The following is a 19,673-nucleotide window of genomic DNA, read 5'->3' on the forward strand; positions in this document are numbered from 1 at the left end:
CAGTCACTAGAAATCACGGCTAGAAATGATCTTATGCACTTTATCGACAACCTTTAAGTTGTTAACATAATAATCCTTATTCTTAAATTTATTTTAATTAATTTAAATTTAAATTACTCCTATAATACTAAATAGATGACGTGAGAATTTTAGTCGTTTTACCCGCCTCACATATTTCAAACGACAACACTAACTACTTTACAAAATTGAACCTTAAACAATGTTATATTTGGCAAATTTTCAGAGGTAAAAAATGTAAATATTTTATTTTATTATAAAACTAAAACAAATTTCACTTAAATTTTTAACGGCCCATGTCTGTTCGCTCGCCACACGTTAAATTTTTTCGACACCACCGTTCAACTCGAAATAATTTTTCGAACACAATGCAACTAACTATATGCGAAACAGACGTTTTTTAAAAACCGCTAAATATTTCGGGCTATCTTTTATACATATACATACACATATAATAAACAACACAAATTACGCGATTTTCCTGGCGTTAAAAAACGTGCATGTCATTAGGTATACTAAGTACTAATCATGTGTATCCAAACATACTCGTCACAAAGCATTTTTAATTCTATAAATACAAAAAGCTATGTTAGATATAAATATTTAACCCAAAAGGTCTCGCCGCATCGCGCGGGCAGATCCGGATCTAGTTAAATCTAAAGTTCGAAGAATATTAACCTTTAACAAATAACAATACGTACTCCGTATTAGTTTATGATTAAGATTTTATATCACAGCAATATAAATATAAATAAATAAACGAACTTCATCTAAACATTGCATTCCGTACAATACCGCCATTAAAAACCTTCCGTAATCTTCGCTTTCAATTTTCCGGCAACTTTCATCGCCGTATATCGACGTCATGAATAACGTAACCGAGAACGGCCATCACGATGATCCACATACATCAGCATTGATGTTTTTAGGTACTGGTTGTTCGAGTGCTGTGCCTAACGCAATGTGCTTGATCCAACCGTCTGATCCTCCCTGCAAAGTCTGTTTTCAGTCACTATCAACTCCACCTGAACGTAACCCTAATTATAGGTATTTTAACATACTACTGTATTAATTCTTAAATTTTAGGGTTATTAGCTCATATTTGATCGCCAATGCGTTATCATTGATCTATTTATAAGATGTAGATATTGTAGATTTGAATGTAATCAAGTCAATGATTGTGATTTATTAGGTAGCATATTAGTAACAAATTGTTGTGGATTTTTAAGTTTTGGAGAATGTTTTGATAATTACAGTGATATAGGAGTATTTGTTAGTAGCTTTAATCAGTAATTAGAGCTAGGCTTTGAGTATTAGATCTAGAGATCAGCATGATTGCACTAAGAATTTTAGCTTATTTTTTTAGATGGAGGTGCAGTAAATTGCTAATACAATTGAAGAGCGAAAAAATTCTTAAGTTAGAGAGTGAATTAGTTTAATAATGTAGCTATGTTTAAAAGTGTGTATGTATTAACATGTATAAGGAGCTAAAGGATATCCGAGTCGCGTACAGTCATCTCAGACCCATACTGTCATCTATATCTATATCTATATCTATATCTGTATGAAACTTAATAAAATCAATGTAAACAACCCCTACATCTTTCCCTTGTAGTTTTGTTAAATAAATTATTACTCCTTACTGTAAAACCTAGGCAAGTTGTCAAAATCAAGTCATCCTTATCTCACATACCATGAAGAAATTTGGTACCAGATTATGAAGACAGAATAGTAAAATTTAAGAACAAGAACTTATTGGAAATCCTTCTCCAATTATAGAAAAACTCTTATTACAATCTCCTTATTACATCCCTATTTATAGTTGATTAACCTTATCCATTAAGTTAATCAAGTCTAGTCTAGAATAATCTAGGATAACCAAGTCTAGAATCATCTAGGATAGTCAAGTCTAGAATAAAGTAGAAAAGTCAAGGAAGAAGCAAAATTGAAAACAATGACGGCTAGCCCACTTGTTATCCGTTCACATGTTCCACCTCCTCAAATCCATTTGAGATATAATTTCACAAAATAAACCTCTAACTACTTTATGTCAAGATTGGTCCAACAATCACCCCCCAATCTTGACCTTGAGTAATCATTTATTTCTTTGAGTCTTCAATCCTTTGAACCCCAAGAATCTCTCTCATTTCAGCAAACTTTAACTTCAGCAATGCTTTTGTAAGAATATCAGCCCGTTGCTGATCCCCACTGATGTGTTCAACTTTAATCTTCTCCATTTCAACACATTCTCGTATGAAATGATACCGTGTGTCGATATGCTTACTTCTTCCATGAAATACCGGATTTTTCATCAATGATATTGCTGACTTATTATCAACTTTGATCACGACTTGTTCTTCTTTTCTTCCAGTTATTTCAGCTAAGAGTCCCCTTAACCATATTGCTTGACAAGCTGCTGCAGTAGCAGCTATAAATTCTGCTTCGCAGGATGATAAGGCCACTGTTTGTTGTTTTTGTGAATTCCAAGCAATAGGTCCATCATCAAAGTAGAACACTAATCCAGTAGTACCCTTTCCATCATCTGGGTCCACCGAGAAGCTGCTGTCACTAAATCCAAGTAGGTTATTGCTACCATTCCTTCGATAGTGAATACCCAGGTCTACTGTACCTTTCAAGTACCTGAGAATTTGCTTAACAGCTTGAAGATGAGTAATTTTAGGAGTTTGCATATACCTACTTGCATATCCCACCGAGTATGCAAGATCCGGCCGTGTATGAGTTAAATACCGAAGGCATCCAATTGTTTTCCGGTATTCAGTTGCATCAACACATTTGCTGCCATCATCTTTCATCAACTTCAGACCTGGTCCCATTGGATATTTGGTGGAATTGCACTCCCACATTCCTGCTTCCTCTAGGATTCTTTTAGCATATCTTGATTGATGAATTTTTATTCCATCTATGCCTTGTATTACTTCGAGTCCGAGATAATAAGAAAGTAAGCCCAGATCACTCATCTCGAATTTATCTTCCATTTGCCTTTTGAATTGTTTGATTTTCTCCAGGTTATTACCCGTTACAATCAAATCATCAACATAAATTCCTACCAAAAGTGATCCTTCTTGTGTTCTTTTTGTGTATACAGTTTGTTCAAGCTTACACCTTCGAAATCCATATTCCTTTAGAACTCCATCTAATTTTGTATTCCAAGCACGTGGGGCTTGCTTCAGGCCATAGAGAGCCTTTGACAGTCTGTACACCTTTTGTTCCTTCCCCTTTGTCACAAAACCTTCCGGTTGAGATACGAAGACTTCTTCCTTGAGGTCACCGTGTAGAAATGCTGTTTTAACATCTAGGTGATGAACATCCCACCCTCTTTGGGCTGCCAAAGCTAGAATAAGTCTAACAGTCTCAAGTCTAGCTACGGGTGTGAATACCTCGTCAAAGTCTACACCATGTGTCTGGATGTAGCCTTTGGCAACTAGCCGTGCTTTATGTCGTGTGACATTTCCTTTTGCATCCCTTTTAATTTTGTATACCCATTTTAGTCCAATAGGTCGGTGTCCTTGGGGTAGATCCATTAACTCCCAAGTATTATTCCTTTCAATGGAAGCTATTTCACCTTCCATAGCTTGCTGCCATTCTTTATATCTTGTAGCTATAGTGACCCGAACTTTTCCATGTTTATATATATTAATTGAGATTGATATTTACATGATTAAATGTTTCCAACATGTTAAGCAATCAAACTTGTTAAGACTTGATTAATTGAAATATGTTTCATATAGACAATTGACCACCCAAGTTGACCGGTGATTCACGAACGTTAAAACTTGTAAAAACTATATGATGACATATATATGGATATATATATATAGATAACATGATACTATGATAAGTAAACATATCATTAAGTATATTAACAATGAACTACATATGTAAAAACAAGACTACTAACTTAATGATTTTTAAACGAGACATATATGTAACGATTATCGTTGTAAAGACATTTAATGTATATATATCATATTAAGAGATATTCATACATGATAATATCATTATAATATAATAATTTAAAATCTCATTTGATATTATAAACATTGGGTTAACAACATTTAACAAGATCGTTAACCTAAAGGTTTCAAAACAACACTTACATGTAACGACTAACGATGACTTAACGACTCAGTTAAAATGTATATACATGTTGTGTTTTAATATGTATTTATACACTTTTGAAAGACTTCAAGACACTTATCAAAATACTTCTACGTAACAAAAATGCTTACAATTACATCCTCGTTCAGTTTCATCAACAATTCTACTCGTATGCATCCGTATTCGTACTCGTACAATACACAGCTTTTAGATGTATGTACTATTGGTATATACACTCCAATGATCAGCTCTTAGCAGCCCATGTGAGTCACCTAACACATGTGGGAACCATCATTTGGCAACTAGCATGAAATATCTCATAAAATTACAAAAATATGAGTAATCATTCATGACTTATTTACATGAAAACAAAATTACATATCCTTTATATCTAATCCATACACCAACGACCAAAAACACCTACAAACACTTTCATTCTTCAATTTTCTTCATCTAATTGATCTCTCTCAAGTTCTATCTTCAAGTTCTAAGTGTTCTTCATAAATTCCAAAAGTTCTAGTTTCATAAAATCAAGAATACTTTCAAGTTTGCTAGCTCACTTCCAATCTTGTAAGGTGATCATCCAACCTCAAGAAATCTTTGTTTCTTACAGTAGGTTATCATTCTAATATAAGAACTTCGAGCCATCCAAGGATCCGTTGAAGCTAGATCCATTTTTCTCTTTTCCAGTAGGTTTATCCAAGGAACTTAAGGTTCGTGAATCAACCAGTGGCCAAGTCTTACTTCCCGACGAAGTAAAAAATCTGTGAAAGTGAGTTATAGTCCCACTTTTAAAATCTAATATTTTTGGGATGAGAATACATGCAGGTTTTATAAATGATTTACAAAATAGACACAAGTACGTGAAACTACATTCTATGGTTGAATTATCGAAATCGAATATGCCCCTTTTTATTAAGTCTGGTAATCTAAGAATTAGGGAACAGACACCCTAATTGACGCGAATCCTAAAGATAGATCTATTGGGCCTAACAAACCCCATCCAAAGTACCGGATGCTTTAGTACTTCGAAATTTATATCATATCCGAAGGGTGTCCCGGAATGATGGGGATATTCTTATATATGCATCTTGTTAATGTCGGTTACCAGGTGTTCACCATATGAATGATTTTTATCTCTATGTATGGGATGTGTATTGAAATATGAAATCTTGTGGTCTATTATTATGATTTGATATATATAGGTTAAACCTATAACTCACCAACATTTTTGTTGACGTTTTAAGCATGTTTATTCTCAGGTGATTATTAAGAGCTTCCGCTGTCGCATACTTAAATAAGGACAAGATTTGGAGTCCATGCTTGTATGATATTGTGTAAAAACTGCATTCAAGAAACTTATTTTGTTGTAACATATTTGTATTGTAAACCATTATGTAATGGTCGTGTGTAAACAGGATATTTTAGATTATCATTATTTGATAATCTACGTAAAGCTTTTTAAACCTTTATTGATGAAATAAAGGTTATGGTTTGTTTTAAAATGAATGCAGTCTTTGAAAAACGTCTCATATAGAGGTCAAAACCTCGCAACGAAATCAATTAATATGGAACGTTTTTAATCAATAAGAACGGGACATTTCAGTAGCTTCCCTGAAATTTGTTGGTTCTCCTTCAGTAAGAAGAAGATCATATACATCACTTTGATTTTTCCAACCTCGAGGTGGTGTATCATCATATGTCTCCTCTTCTGCCATAGATGGATCTGACTCATTGACTGTATCTGTCGGGAGACGAGACATCATAGGTCCTCGTTGTTTTACTGTTGTTTCAGGACTGCTAACATCAGAATGGGTAATGCTTTCCTCATTGGTCGATCTTCCTTGACTTGAGGAGTTGCTGCTTTGTGGGCTATATGAGCTACTTGGGCTGCCTGGTTCAGTAGGCCCATTTTCGGAATTTTGATCAGCCGAGAAAACTTCACCGGGGTTTATATGTATCACGAATTCTCCTTTGTGATTAGGTTCTTGATTGTATTCTACTCCGGAATACCAATCCCATTTGCGTGCTTCATCAAATTCCACATCTCGACTGATTACTATTTTCATCTTCTCGGGATCATACATACGATGTGCCTTAGTTCCTGGTTCAGTTCCTAAATAAACCATAGGAATACTTCTGTCATCAAGTTTTTTTACTTGATCTGAAGGTACTTTCACATATCCAACACATCCAAACACCCGTAAATGATCAAGATTTGGTCTTCTTCCTTTTAAAGCCTCATATAGTGTTTGATTTTTCAGAATCTTCGTGGGCAACCTGTTTAGAATATAAACCGAGTGACGTACTCCTTCAGCCCAGAAACTTTGTGGCATATCCATTGCTTTAAGAATACTCCTTGTTGTGCTCATCACTGTTCGATTTCGCCTTTCAACGATACCATTCTGCTGTGGCGTGTAAGGTGCAGTCAACTGTCTTGTGATTCCAGCATAATCACAATACTGATTGAACTCGTTGGATGTAAATTCTCCTCCCCGATCAGTTCTAAGGACCTTTATTTTCCTTCCATATTGATTTTCAGCAATCGCCTTGAATTTCTTGAATTGCTCAAATGCCTCTCCTTTGGTTTTTAACATGAAAGACCACATAAACCTGCTGTGATCATCAACAATCAGCATAACGTACTTGTTTCCCGCTTGGGTGGCAGGGGATATGGGTCCGCACAGGTCTGCATAAACCTGTTCCAGTGGATTTTGGGCTCTAAAAGTCGTCTGGACAGGAAAAATTTGTCGTGAATATTTCCCTGCTAAACATGCTTCACACATCTGTGTAGGGTGATCAATAACCGGCACTCCATCCACTAGATTGTTGGTCCCTAGCCGCTTTATTGTATCAAAGTTCACATGACCGAGACGGGCATGCCACAACCATGATGGATCATCAATCTTGGCATGTAAATAGATTGGTGTCCCAACCTCGAGATTAATTTTATACAACCGATTAGGGAACCTTTGAACCTTCATTAGCAGCGATCCATCTACCTCAAACATATATAAGAAACCATGTTTGATCAAGATTACACAACCCCCTTCTTCAGCTTGCCCAAGACTAAATATGTTAGTCTTTAAGTATGGGATATAAAGTATGTCGGTCAACAAACGTTGTTCACCATTCTTACATGTTAAAAGAATAGATCCTCTTCCTTCTATATCCACACACGAGTTATCCCCAAATCTCACTGTACCACCAATATCCGTATCAAGTTTTGAAAACAGTCATTTGTTTCCTGTCATGTGGTTTGTTGCTCCAGTATCTAAGTACCACATGTTTTCTCCACCATCATGTGACTCATACTTTGCTGGAAAAACCTTCTTTTCACTTAGATGAATTACTTCCTTCTCGCTTCTTTGATTGGCTACGGACATCAATAGTGCAGGTCTGTCATCATTAGCCACTGGTAGTTCGGTTGATCTAGCTTGAGTCAAATTTGCTTGTTCTCCTTTCTTTCGTGTTGGACAATCGGATGAGAAGTGTCCAAATGCATCACATCGAAAACACTGCAGCTTTGATCGATCTTTAGTTAAGTTTTCAGTTATTTGTCTACCAGCAAAAAAGTTTTGTCCGCGGACTGAACCCCTTCCTCGACCACCAAACTGTCCACGACCTCGGCCCCTACCCCGGGTGTCTTGGCCATTCCCTCGACCTCGACCAAAGTTGTTTTCCCTTTTCTTTCTTGAGTCCCATCCTTCATAGGACAACAGAAGTTGGTCATGGCTGTTATTTGTAGTCTTTAGACTGGTTCGTTCTTCGTAAGCTTTTAGCCTATCCACAACTTCCTGGAATTTCACCGTTTTGAGATCAACCAGTTGTTCGATAGTGGCTGCCATACTTAAGAATTTTTCTGGTATGGCAGCTAATATTTTTCTCACCAACGTGGTTTCCTCAATGACGGTTCCAAGTGCAGCTGATTTTGAGGCAATTCCAGAAAGTTTTGCTGCAAAATCATCAATTTTTTCGTTATCTTTCATCCTTGCTGCTTCAAATTCAGCTTTAAGAGTTTGAAGCCTAGCCTCCATTACTCGTTCAACTCCAAGGTGACGGGTCTTGATTGCATCCCAGATTTCCTTCGCATGGGTGCAACTTGCAACTTGAAGAATCAAGTCTTCAGGTAAAGACTGATACAGATAAGCGATTGCAGCATTATCCTTTTTCTGATCGACATCAGTTCCAGGTTCAATTGATTCCCAGATTCCATGTGCCTTAAAAATCGCTTTGATCCTAAGCGACCAGATGGGATAATTGGTCGCAGTTAGGATAGGGCACTGGAACGTAAGATGGCTGGTATCCTTGATTGCATCCGAGGTATTGATAATATCCCCCATGAATCTGGTCTTCGATCGACGCTCGTATTTTTCTGTCTTAGAATCTAGTGATTGATCTAGTCCTTTTGATCAACAACACGATCCCTTTTGTAACTCAGCTCTGATACCAATTGAAGAAATTTCGTACCAGATTATGAAGACAGAATAGTAAAATTTAAGAACAAGAACTTATTGGAAATCCTTCTTCAATTATAGAAAAACTCTTATTACAATCTCCTTATTACATCCCTATTTATAGTTGATTAACCTTATCCATTAAGTTAATCAAGTCTAGTCTAGAATAATCTAGGATAACCAAGTCTAGAATCATCTAGGATAGTCAAGTCTAGAATAAAGTAGAAAAGTCAAGGAAGAAGCAAAATTGAAAACAATGACGGCTAGCCCACTTGTTATCCGTTCACATGTTCCACCTCCTCAAATCCATTTGAGATATAATTTCACAAAATAAACCTCTAACTATTACTTTATGTCAAGATTGGTCCAACATACCAAGTGTATAGCACCCTTGATATCACCAAGTCACATGTATGGTAGTTAGAAAACACTTTTAGTTAGTACTCTCTATTAGGTTTTGCCTTTTATATAAGTATCGACTCTAACTACCCTGTTGCAGGCTGAAACAAGTTGGTGGTAAATTTTTGACAAACCTTTTGCATTATTTTAGGTTAAATGTCCCATATTTGACAGAAAAGAAGTTTAACTTAGGTCTCTTATCCGAATCAGTCAGAGCGCCTCGCTGAGTTGTATATCAGATTAGGATCCTTTCATGTTGGAACTCAATGTGAGAGTCATGTTCTCTCACAATCACAATGAATGGGTCCCACGAATTAAACTTAAAATGATATTATAATTTTATTTACTTCTACTTTTGTGAGGAAACATGACCACCATGTTGAATCCCAACATGAGAGGATGCTAATCCGTCTGTATCTCGTCTAAATCCAAATATATAGATTATCTTTGGTGTTCTTTAATTGTATGCTATTGGTTTTATTGAATCTAGTGATGACCACTTAGATTTGACTGTTTGTTATTCATTATTGTAATATATTTTTGTTGTTATGTGCTCTGTAGGTGCAATACTTCTCTTCTGATTGACTATAGTCATAGTGCCGGGGAGCATAAGTACATACTTATTGACGTTGGAAAGACATTTAGGGAGCAAGTACTACGCTGGTTCACTTTTCATAAAATTCCTCAAGTTGATTCTGTGAGTTTCTCTTTCTTTGAGAGACCTTTTTGTTCGCTTTTTGAATTCTCCAATTCGATAAATGGATGGTGTCAAATTTCAATATTTTCATTCAACATCCTTTTGCTACTACTTATGAAATATTGTGTTACAAGAAAATAAAAATATAAATAAAATAAACAAAACAAAAATATGAACACTAAACTTGAAAGTTAATCGGAGGAGGATTGTATTGCTTACTGATAATATAAACACAAATTCTTATAATTGTACAAGTCATTGCTTTGATGCTAATAATTCAGGAATTTCTGAAAATAAACTTTATTTGTCTAAAATGTCTCTCAAACTTCTTAGTTTTTCTGATGGATTAGCAGCCCAACTGGCGTTACACACCAGAACACTACTTTTGAGTAATCGCTTGCTTTTGACATTCAGACAAATAGCTAATGCTCATTCTGAATGCAGATTATTTTGACACATGAACATGCAGATGCTGTTCTTGGTCTCGATGACATCCGTTCAGTGCAACCATTCAGTCCAATAAATGACATTAAACCTACACCTATTTTCCTCAATCAACATGCTATGGACAGGTACTCTAATTCTTGATCATTTCTATCTCCTCACAATACAAAAGATATGAAGCAATGTAGCTTCTTTTCTTCATATTACATGATTCATGAAAGACATTTTAGTTTAGTTATGCATTTCCCTGTTTGCCATATTGCTCAGTATGACCATATTATCATGAGAAGCTCACTGTATAATGTTGGTTTAGTGGGATTTTTATGATTTACTGATGTATGTTGACTTATGTATACTGAACAGCTTAAAGTTGAAATTTCCCTACTTGGTTCAGAGGAAGCTAAAGGCTGGTCAAGAAGTCAGACGTGTTACACAACTTGATTGGAAAATAATTGAGAATGATTGCAAGTGTCCGTTTGTTGCATCCGGACTAGAAATTGTACCCTTACCAGTTAATCTTCTAAACTTTTCTCATTTTCTGTTTAAAAGAACAAATACTAACTACACATGTGTATTCAGTAAACTAGGTTTCTGACTCTTATTTACATCCATATAGGTGATGCATGGGGAGGATTATATCTGTTTAGGTTTTTCATTCGGGAAAAAGAACAAAGTAGCTTATATATCTGATATTTCTCGCTTTATTGAAGAAACAGAACAATGTGAGTTTTTTTACCGTTACTCTTCATAGATTCATACTTCTTTATATCACTTTTTTCCATGACACGCAGGGGCGGAACTTAGTTATATCCGGAGGGGGTGCCCGCCCCCTCCGGATTTTAAAAAAACAAAAAATTTACACTAAATTTTTTATTTTTTACTAACAAATAAGGTTTTTTTTAGTGTTTACCCTCCTGACATTGAAACTTTTATTAAATTTTTACATTCGCCCCACCTGTGTCCGGGTTCAAGTTCCGCCACTGATGACACGTGTAGGATCTCTAGAACGTGCTATTGTTTGATTATTGACTCGTATAAGTGCAGATAGTATTGGGAATAAAATGTGTTAAAAAACTTGATTATAAGTATGGAAAGAGAAAATGAACTTTATAAATGTTGTAATTTATTCTCATGTTTTTGGATTTTGCAGATCTTTCAAAAAAAGGAGATCAACAACTGGATCTTCTTATATTGGATACACTTTATAAGGTATATTCGATACGCTGCATTGTTTTTTTTTTTTTTTTTTTTTTTTTTTTTTTTTTTTTCCCTATCTGATATTGAAGCTATGGTTCATTCTGGCACACCTATTGTACATGGGAGAATTAGTAGGCTATACTCTCCGTAGTTTTATAATGTATATCATTTTTAAATATTTATAAGATGCTTTCACCTGCTGGTCAATAGATGTGTGCAAACATCTACTACGGCATTATAAACACGCCATAATTTCTGTAGATGCTCAAAGTTAGGGTTTACATTCACAAGATTGATTAAACATTTTTTCTGGCTTTGTATAATATGGATAACATATTATACACGAGAAAGCTTTCACTAAACTGAACCATTTATGTGAAATATAAGATTCTGATATTGGGTCATATCTTCTAAAAGAATTTTAACTTCAAAAATATTGTAGTATTTTTCTTTCACTATGTGTATCTATCTTTATTTTGTGTTGACAGTTGCCCAGTAGTTTATTTAATGGTGGTTTTCGACTTTTCGTTCCAATTGTAAAGCAAGCCATATTGGATCAAAAATATTTTTCGTCGTTTTTATGGAGATAATCACTCCGCAACATACACTATAGTTTGCTTTGTTGTTTATTGAACTTTAAAAGAGGGCTGTAATACCGTTTCAAGTTGATTTTTATCAACCATGCAATTCCTTATTCTGGGCTTGTTTATATGATTTTTTTTTTTGCAGAACAATTCCCATAATACCCACTTTTGCTTCCCCCAGGTATGTAATGTGATCCCAATTCCCATGTCTAAGATCACTTTATTTTCTCAAGTTTTTGTCCTTGTATCTTAATGTAGATATGTATTTATTGACAGACACTTGAAGCCATTAAACGGCTGCAGCCGAAGAGAGCGTATTTAGTTGGAATGACCCATGAATTTGATCATTACAAAGATAATGAGTTTCTTCAGGATTGGTCTAAAAGGTACCTACGATTCAGTTAGTTGTGATTATTCAAACCTAATTATTTTTTGCACTTGGATGACTTTTGATGTGATTCCCTTTTTTAGTAATCAACCGGTCTATTATTTATTTGGGTTGAAATTGTCACCTTTACAAATTCCTAAACAATCAGCTCATGTTTATTTCTCATGTCTTGCTTATTACAGAGAAGGTATTCAAGTGCAGCTTGCACACGACGGTTTAAGGTTACCTATACAACTTTAATGGTAACTACACTTTCTTAATCATATACTTATAGTTACGAGATTATTACTATTACTATTACTTTGTTATTGATATAAAAATTATAATTCTTGCTGTTCATGTGCTTTCATCTCCTTATGCAGGTTGAACTCCTCTCAACCAGTACAAAGCCGTCATGTATACGCACGTTGCCGCTTCCTATACATACACTGTTTACTGCTATCAAACATTTAAAGAAATAGGAATTTATAACACTATTCAGTATGCATACAAAAATGGTAGAAAATTTCCAAGAACTGTACTCTATATCAGCAGAAGCTGTACATTCTGTCGTTTTACAAATATTGGAATTTTTCAAAGTTATGAGATTCTAACAACTGTTCTTTTAAATTGTTTACAATATATTATGCTGATCTAGTCCATATCAAGCCATGACATCAAATTGGTCACCGTACCTTTTTTCACTAGGTTCGACGTTTGATCCTAGTACATATGGTTGTATTTTTGCCGAATGATGAAGATAAAAACACATACATAATCCAACAAAGACACATTTGTGAGCTGTTGTATGTTTATGTATGTCGTGAAAGCTTTTAAATGTCATTTTCTACTAGTGATTGGTTATTTTGGATTTGGAACTCCTACTTTGTAGCATTTTTAAGTAAACACATGTTTACATGTAACAGAAGAATCTCTACGAAACCTACGGAATTTTGATATTCTCACAAGAAGTTTCAGTTCCAAACTTCAACATATTTTGGGGTGACACAGAGAGATAACTGTGTATCTGAATAACATTGTCATATAAAGGGTTGGAAACGGTTATGTTTCGTCTACATCTGAAAGTGTTTACCCTTCCCGATAGCCTAAACAGAGAAAACTTTATCAAACTAATTAGTCATTAATTATTGTTAGTTAACTTTAACTGAACATATGATTAGAAAAAGACATGAAGATAGAAGAAAAATCGAAGAAGAGAAAAGAATATACTGTTAATTATAGGAGTATAAATTATAAATAAAGTAGTATTTAAATAACTTTTACCGAAGAACTCTTCCTTTTTATGAGTCGGCAAAAAAGAAGAAAGTTGAATATCTAGCTTATTAAAACTGATAAAAATTTAATTTTTTCTTTGAACAAAGTTTGATTTATGAAGGTTCTATTAATAATCGAGCTCAACTCCATTTACATGTTTTAATATTAACTAAGTTTATTTCTTAATTAAATGCTCACAATAAAGGGATAATATCCATGTTTATTTTTGCGTGGAATATAGGGTTCGAAGCAAACTTTTTAAAGAAGTAGACTTTCACTTTACCATATAATACATACACTTCTCTCGTTTATGTCTATATCTATATCCTATTTACTCACACTTTTTTTTTCTCCGTAGAAGAAACCTCCTTAGCGACAATCACATTGGATCCCCATTAGCGAGTAAAATCCTCGAGTGACGAACCCCGAGCGACGGCCGACGAGACCCATAACCGAGTGAATTGTGCACATTGACGCTCTGATCAAGAGCCCATTTTAATTCTATTTAGTCACTATTTCATACCTTACATACGCGTTAATGACATGCATAACACCACAAACTTAATTTTTGTAAGCTATTCCGAAATGTTATAATACAATGATTTTTAAGCCTATGATTAATGATTAGTCATTTCACATTTATTTCACTTTGCACGCTTGAGAATTGTGTGTAATACTAGTATATTGACTTGGTCTATAAATATTTCGTGATTATCGCACCTCACTATCACATGTATTTATTAGCGAAGACAATTATGTTTTGACGTTGATACACTTTAGTGTAAGTGGATTCCTCAAACTCTACAAATTCTGTAATTTATAACCGCTTGTGTAAACCGTCGTATTTTATATATGATGATTTTATGATTATATGGTAATGTCAAAACATTCTGAGATAAAATGTATATATGTAAAGGGTTTTGGGTTAATTGGTGCATATAAATGCGTTTCGAACAATTATATTTCTTCATTATCACCGGTTTAAGCAAATTACCTTTTGACGAAGATTTTGATTCGTGGAGTTCATAGATGAACATTCGATTGTTCTATGTGTCATTCTCAATTCTCAATTGTTTATGGATGTACTTCTAACTTTAGCGCAATTAAGGTTAGGATCATGATCAATTGTTGGTATAAAATATTGAATCTTGTAGCATATTCTATTTTTCTTTAGATCTTTTATACTAATTTAGTTTGTGTTACTTTGCCAAAAAGTAAATAATAACTTCCAACTTCTAGAATTTAATCAAAGCACAGTTACTAATTAACACGGTTAACATTCAATTGTAGAATTACAGTCGGTTATCTATAAATACCCTTAATAGTGCTAGTTTGAAACTTTACACAATCATCAACACCACATATAATCATATTCAAGTATACTTACATTGATGAATTACTTAAACTACCCTTACAAATTTAATCTCGAACAAGTTTGCATTGTATATATTAATCACCCATAAGCCACACTCAAATTACCTCTCATTGATCTCAAGTCAATTTTAGCCTAATCACAAGTTATTACTTATTAGTGACTTTTGTTTTTCTTTGCATATTTCATTTCAATATATATAATAAATATATATAAATTCACATAATTAGCTATGTATTTTAAACTAATTAACAACGCATATTATACATTTATACCTTAAATCTCAGTTTTTCAAAGGGCGAGAACATGACTTGAATTTAATGAACTTTGACCAGTGAATTTTGTTTGTTTTTTTTATTCGTTCAAAATCTTAAAAAGTGGTCATTTGGCTAAATTAACCAACCAATGATTGCAAAGCTGACACCTAACCTCCATTTAAATATTTAGATCAGCTATTTTTTAAATTAAATTTAGTATTAATATAAGTTACAGTAAATTATAAAATTATTACTCCGGCCAAAGATTCCATCTTGAGTTCAACCTCAGCCGCCGTCCGATTTGTTGTTTATCATTTGTCTCTCAGTCATTAACGTCACGTCACCCGGAAGTTTCTTCTCATTCTTTGTTTATACCTTTTTCCATTTCTTCTTCTTCAACGCTACAAGTTATTTGGAAAATGAACCCACAAAAAGACCAAGTCAACTCCCACTCATTGTCTTTCACCCTTCAACCTTGTTTCATTCAGTCAATCTTTGTTTTCCACGTTTGGAAATACAAATAAACACCATAAAATCACCCTTGCCCACCACCTGTTCGACGAATTGTCACACAGAAATCCAAACATTTTTCTTGATTTTGATCACACCCTGTTTAAAGTCATCTACTATGATTGCTTGAAATTCAATTTTTTTACCGTGTAATAGCCTTATATATACCCCATCTTGTAACTGAAACACAGTTTACTTGGTGAATTAATATTAAAGTTAGTATTTTTCTTTAAGAAATGGAGGGTAAAAGCCTTGTTGTTGATGTTTCCGATATTGATGAGGCTAGTAGTAGTGGAACAAAGGATAATTTAACGTTTACGGAGTTATCTGATTCTACGTGTAAATTAAGTGAAGTTCTTGATGAATTCAAGAAAAATAAGATCATGGAGACTTCTCCTATTCGAACAGCTGTAGAGTCTCTTGAAAACGATTTGCAACGGGCTAAGGTTTTGGTTGCGAGTCCTCGATATGCATCGTCACCAAATAAGCGAATTGAGGAGATTACCGAAAATCTAGGCAGGTCAATAGGTTTAGTGTTGTTTGCTAGTCATGATGTGTCAATGGACGGTAAAGAAAAACTTGAAGCTTTAAGGAGAGAAATGATGAGCTGTGCGCAGTTTAGTGCTGCGAGTTCTGATAGTAAATCGGATTTTATTGATGAGATTGAAACGGAAAATAAGGAGTCGGATAATGAAGATGAGATAGTTGAATTGGAAAAGGAAAAAGATGTTTCATGTTGTAATGTTGAAGATGTCGCTATGCAGCTTAAGTGTGGAGATGATGAACAGCTTAAAGTTGCATTGTCTGTATTGAAGACATTAATAATGAATAATATGGCTACTAGCGAATGGGTAGAAGCCGAGAATGTTATACCAATTATGTTCACTCGGTTGAGTTCTACAAATCCAATTAATCGGTTGAATATAATCAGAAATTTGAGAAGCCTGGCTGCACTAAATGATGGAATTAAGGTATTATTTACTCCAGGAGAACTTCTGATCTAGAGTATCATCATTATTTACTCACGCGTGCCTTTTAACTATGAAGTCTAACTTTAAAATTTGTCCTAATCTGTAAAAGCTTTTTAATCACTTAGTTTTCGAACGATTACAGAAGTGATAATAGGAGATTATGTTCAGTGGCGTCTCTCAACTGACGAATATTTTTTTTTTATAGCCATATTTCATTTTACATGTCAGATATAAAGATGATCTGAATCAGTGTTATATTAGTACATGGTTCGAAATTGCCACCTTTACCGGATCTGGTTGCTTATGTGTGTTAAATAATACGCAGAGTACGATGGCAGAGGTTGAGTATCTGTCTGCACTGGTCAAATCGTTGACTAGGGATGAAGACGAACAGAGGGAAGCAGTAGGCTTGTTGTCAACTCTCTCAGACATTTCTGCTGTGAGGAGAAGAATCGGAAGAATTCAAGGATGTATCGTTATGTTGGTTGCTATTTTTAACGGTGAAGATCAAATAGCTTCCCATGATGCAGGGAAGTTGTTGTCTGCTTTGTCGAGCAATACTCAGAATGCGCTTCATATGGCTGAAGCGGGTTATTTCAAGCCACTAGTTAAGTATTTAACCGAAGGTAAGTAATTAAAACTTTTCGCCTAACATTTTTTCTTTTCTTTCTCTATGATCTATACCTTCCAACATGCCAAATACATCCTAGTCCCAAGGTGCGGGTGGTTAGGAATTTAATCAAAAAGGGTTTGGGTCAAAACTGGTTAGGTTAGGCTGCTTTGGGTTGACCCAATATACAGTTTTGGTCTTTTTCTATATCTTCTGAATATATAACTACTAGTGTGTATTAGATAAGATTATGATACCATATACTATTACATGGAGCATCTAAATCTTTGAATAAAGCAATTAGGAAATTGGCATTACAAATACACTTTGGACGACTTTCAACTGGTTTGACCCATTCCCCTTTTGGCTACTCAACCTATGTGACATTGAAAATAAGCCTATTGACCCATTTATAAGTAAAAGACTCGAACTTGCTAGCTCTACTCATATATCTTCACATAATTGATGAAATGTGTGTATTCGAGGTAGATATATGAGTTTAAACTATGTTATTGGCTAGCATTTGTAAGTTACCCTTTTTAAATTACAGGATCAGATATGAGTAAAATTCTAATGGCAACCGCGATTTCACGAATGGAGCTCCGAGACCAAACCAGAGCTTCAATCGGAGAAGACGGCGCAATTCCACCGTTGGTCAAAATGTTTAAAGAAGGAAAACTAGAAGCTAAACTTTCATCTCTAAGCGCACTACGAAACTTAACAACCTTAAAAGAAAACATTCAACGATTAATTAAATCGGGAATCGTACCCTCACTACTTCAACTCTTATTTTCCGTCACATCGGTTCTTATGACTCTTCGAGAACCCGCATCCATCATTCTCGCACGAATCGCTAAATCCGACGATATGCTCGTTAACCATGAAATCGCGCTCCAAATGTTCTCATTACTTAACCTTTCAAGTCCCGTAATTCAACTTCATCTATTGGAAGCATTAAATAGCATTTTGTCACATACTCGGGCTTCGAGAATCAGAAGAAAAATGAAGGAAAACGGGTCGATTCAACTTCTGTTACCGTTTCTTACCCAAACAGACCCTAATATTAGAATCGGTGCGTTCAGATTAATCTACACATTATCTAGTGAATTATCAGATGAACTTACAGAACAACTGGGCGAAACTCATCTTCTTACAATCGTAAACGTCCTTTCATCTTCAACATCTGATAACGAAAAAGCTATTGCTTCTGGAATACTGTGTAATCTTCCTGTTAACGATAAGAAAGCAACGGATATACTCAAAAAGGCGAACTTATTACCTGTTCTTGTTTCAATAATGACCTGTAAACAATCAAATACAACAACGCGTTTATCGTTCCAATTGATCGAGAATATTGCGGGTATATTAACTAGATTTACTATTTCATCAAATTTGAAACTACAGCTTTACTCAGCTGAAAATCGGGTAATACCTGTACTTGTAAAAATGCTGACAGACGGGTCGATAATTGCTAAATCCCGAGCTGCAGTCTCATTAGCACAGTTGTCAAAGAACTGTTTGAATCTGAGAAAGTCAAGAAAGTCAAACTGGCTATGTGTTCCTCCTTCGACAGAAGCGTTTTGTGAAGTTCATAACGGTTACTGTTTCGTGAAGAGTACTTTATGTTTAATCAAAGCAGGGGCTGTTAAACCATTGATACAGATTTTGGAAGGTGATGAACGAGAAGCGGATGAAGGTGTTTTTGAGGCTTTATCGACTCTTTTGCAAGACGAAATATGGGAAAACGGGTGCGGTTGTGTTGAGAAATTTTCTGGAATTGAAGGTGTTATTAAAGTAATGGGAAAAGGGAGTAAAAAGACTCAAGAAAAAGCGGTTTGGATATTGGAAAGGGTTTTTAGAGTTGAAGATTATAAAGTTAAGTATGGAGAATCTGCACAGGTAGTTTTGATTGATCTTGCACAAAATGGTGATCCAGAGTTGAAACCAATAGTGGCAAAGTTATTAGGACAACTTGAATTGTTGCAGGTTCAGTCTAGTTACTTTTGATCCTTATAAATCACAATATATGATGTTATTTTTTTGTAACTTTTTGCCATTCCACTATCATTTATTTCTTGATTGCTTGAACTACCAGAGTGTACTATACAAATACATGAAAATGATAATTATATTGAGTTTAGAGTTGTAATTATAGAGATGGCAAAAATACCCATATTCAATGGACAAACCCGAAACCTTATATTTTTAGACTGGGTTTGGGCCGGGTATACAGGTCGGTATGGGGATGATTTTAGATTTTTATGTGGGTTCGGGTATGGGGATGGTTTTAGATACAAAACTGATTACCCGACCCATATACCCGAAAACACCCGAATCCATATACTCAAAAAAAAGAGAGACCTGAATTCATATACCCAACCCGTTTAAATTTCAAT

General features: G+C 34.8%; 2 protein-coding genes across 3 annotated transcripts; both read left to right on the forward strand.

The window, feature by feature from the left end:
• Positions 1 to 883: 883 nt before the first annotated feature.
• LOC139900698 (putative hydrolase C777.06c) lies at positions 884 to 12,848 on the forward strand. Its single transcript, XM_071883457.1, has 10 exons — positions 884 to 1,065; positions 9,555 to 9,690; positions 10,135 to 10,262; positions 10,498 to 10,645; positions 10,751 to 10,856; positions 11,285 to 11,343; positions 12,061 to 12,096; positions 12,192 to 12,301; positions 12,486 to 12,545; positions 12,666 to 12,848. Exons 1-9 carry the CDS (start codon positions 884 to 886, stop codon positions 12,541 to 12,543), a joined length of 963 nt encoding a protein of 320 aa, XP_071739558.1. The 3' UTR covers positions 12,544 to 12,545; positions 12,666 to 12,848.
• A 2,734-nt stretch (positions 12,849 to 15,582) lies between these two features.
• On the forward strand, positions 15,583 to 19,387 carry LOC139897110 (U-box domain-containing protein 44-like). Of its 2 annotated transcripts, XM_071879765.1 has the most exons (4): positions 15,583 to 16,667; positions 16,993 to 17,293; positions 17,828 to 18,637; positions 18,734 to 19,387. In XM_071879765.1, exons 1-4 carry the CDS (start codon positions 15,933 to 15,935, stop codon positions 19,282 to 19,284), a joined length of 2,397 nt encoding a protein of 798 aa, XP_071735866.1. In that variant the 5' UTR covers positions 15,583 to 15,932; the 3' UTR covers positions 19,285 to 19,387. The 2 variants fall into 2 exon arrangements, with proteins under 2 accessions (XP_071735866.1, XP_071735865.1); XM_071879764.1 differs by having other exon boundaries at positions 15,585 to 16,667; positions 17,828 to 19,387.
• Positions 19,388 to 19,673: the final 286 nt, after the last annotated feature.

Source organism: Rutidosis leptorrhynchoides, chromosome 3 (genome assembly GCF_046630445.1).
Source record: "Rutidosis leptorrhynchoides isolate AG116_Rl617_1_P2 chromosome 3, CSIRO_AGI_Rlap_v1, whole genome shotgun sequence".
Classification (NCBI taxonomy): Eukaryota; Viridiplantae; Streptophyta; class Magnoliopsida; order Asterales; family Asteraceae; genus Rutidosis; species Rutidosis leptorrhynchoides.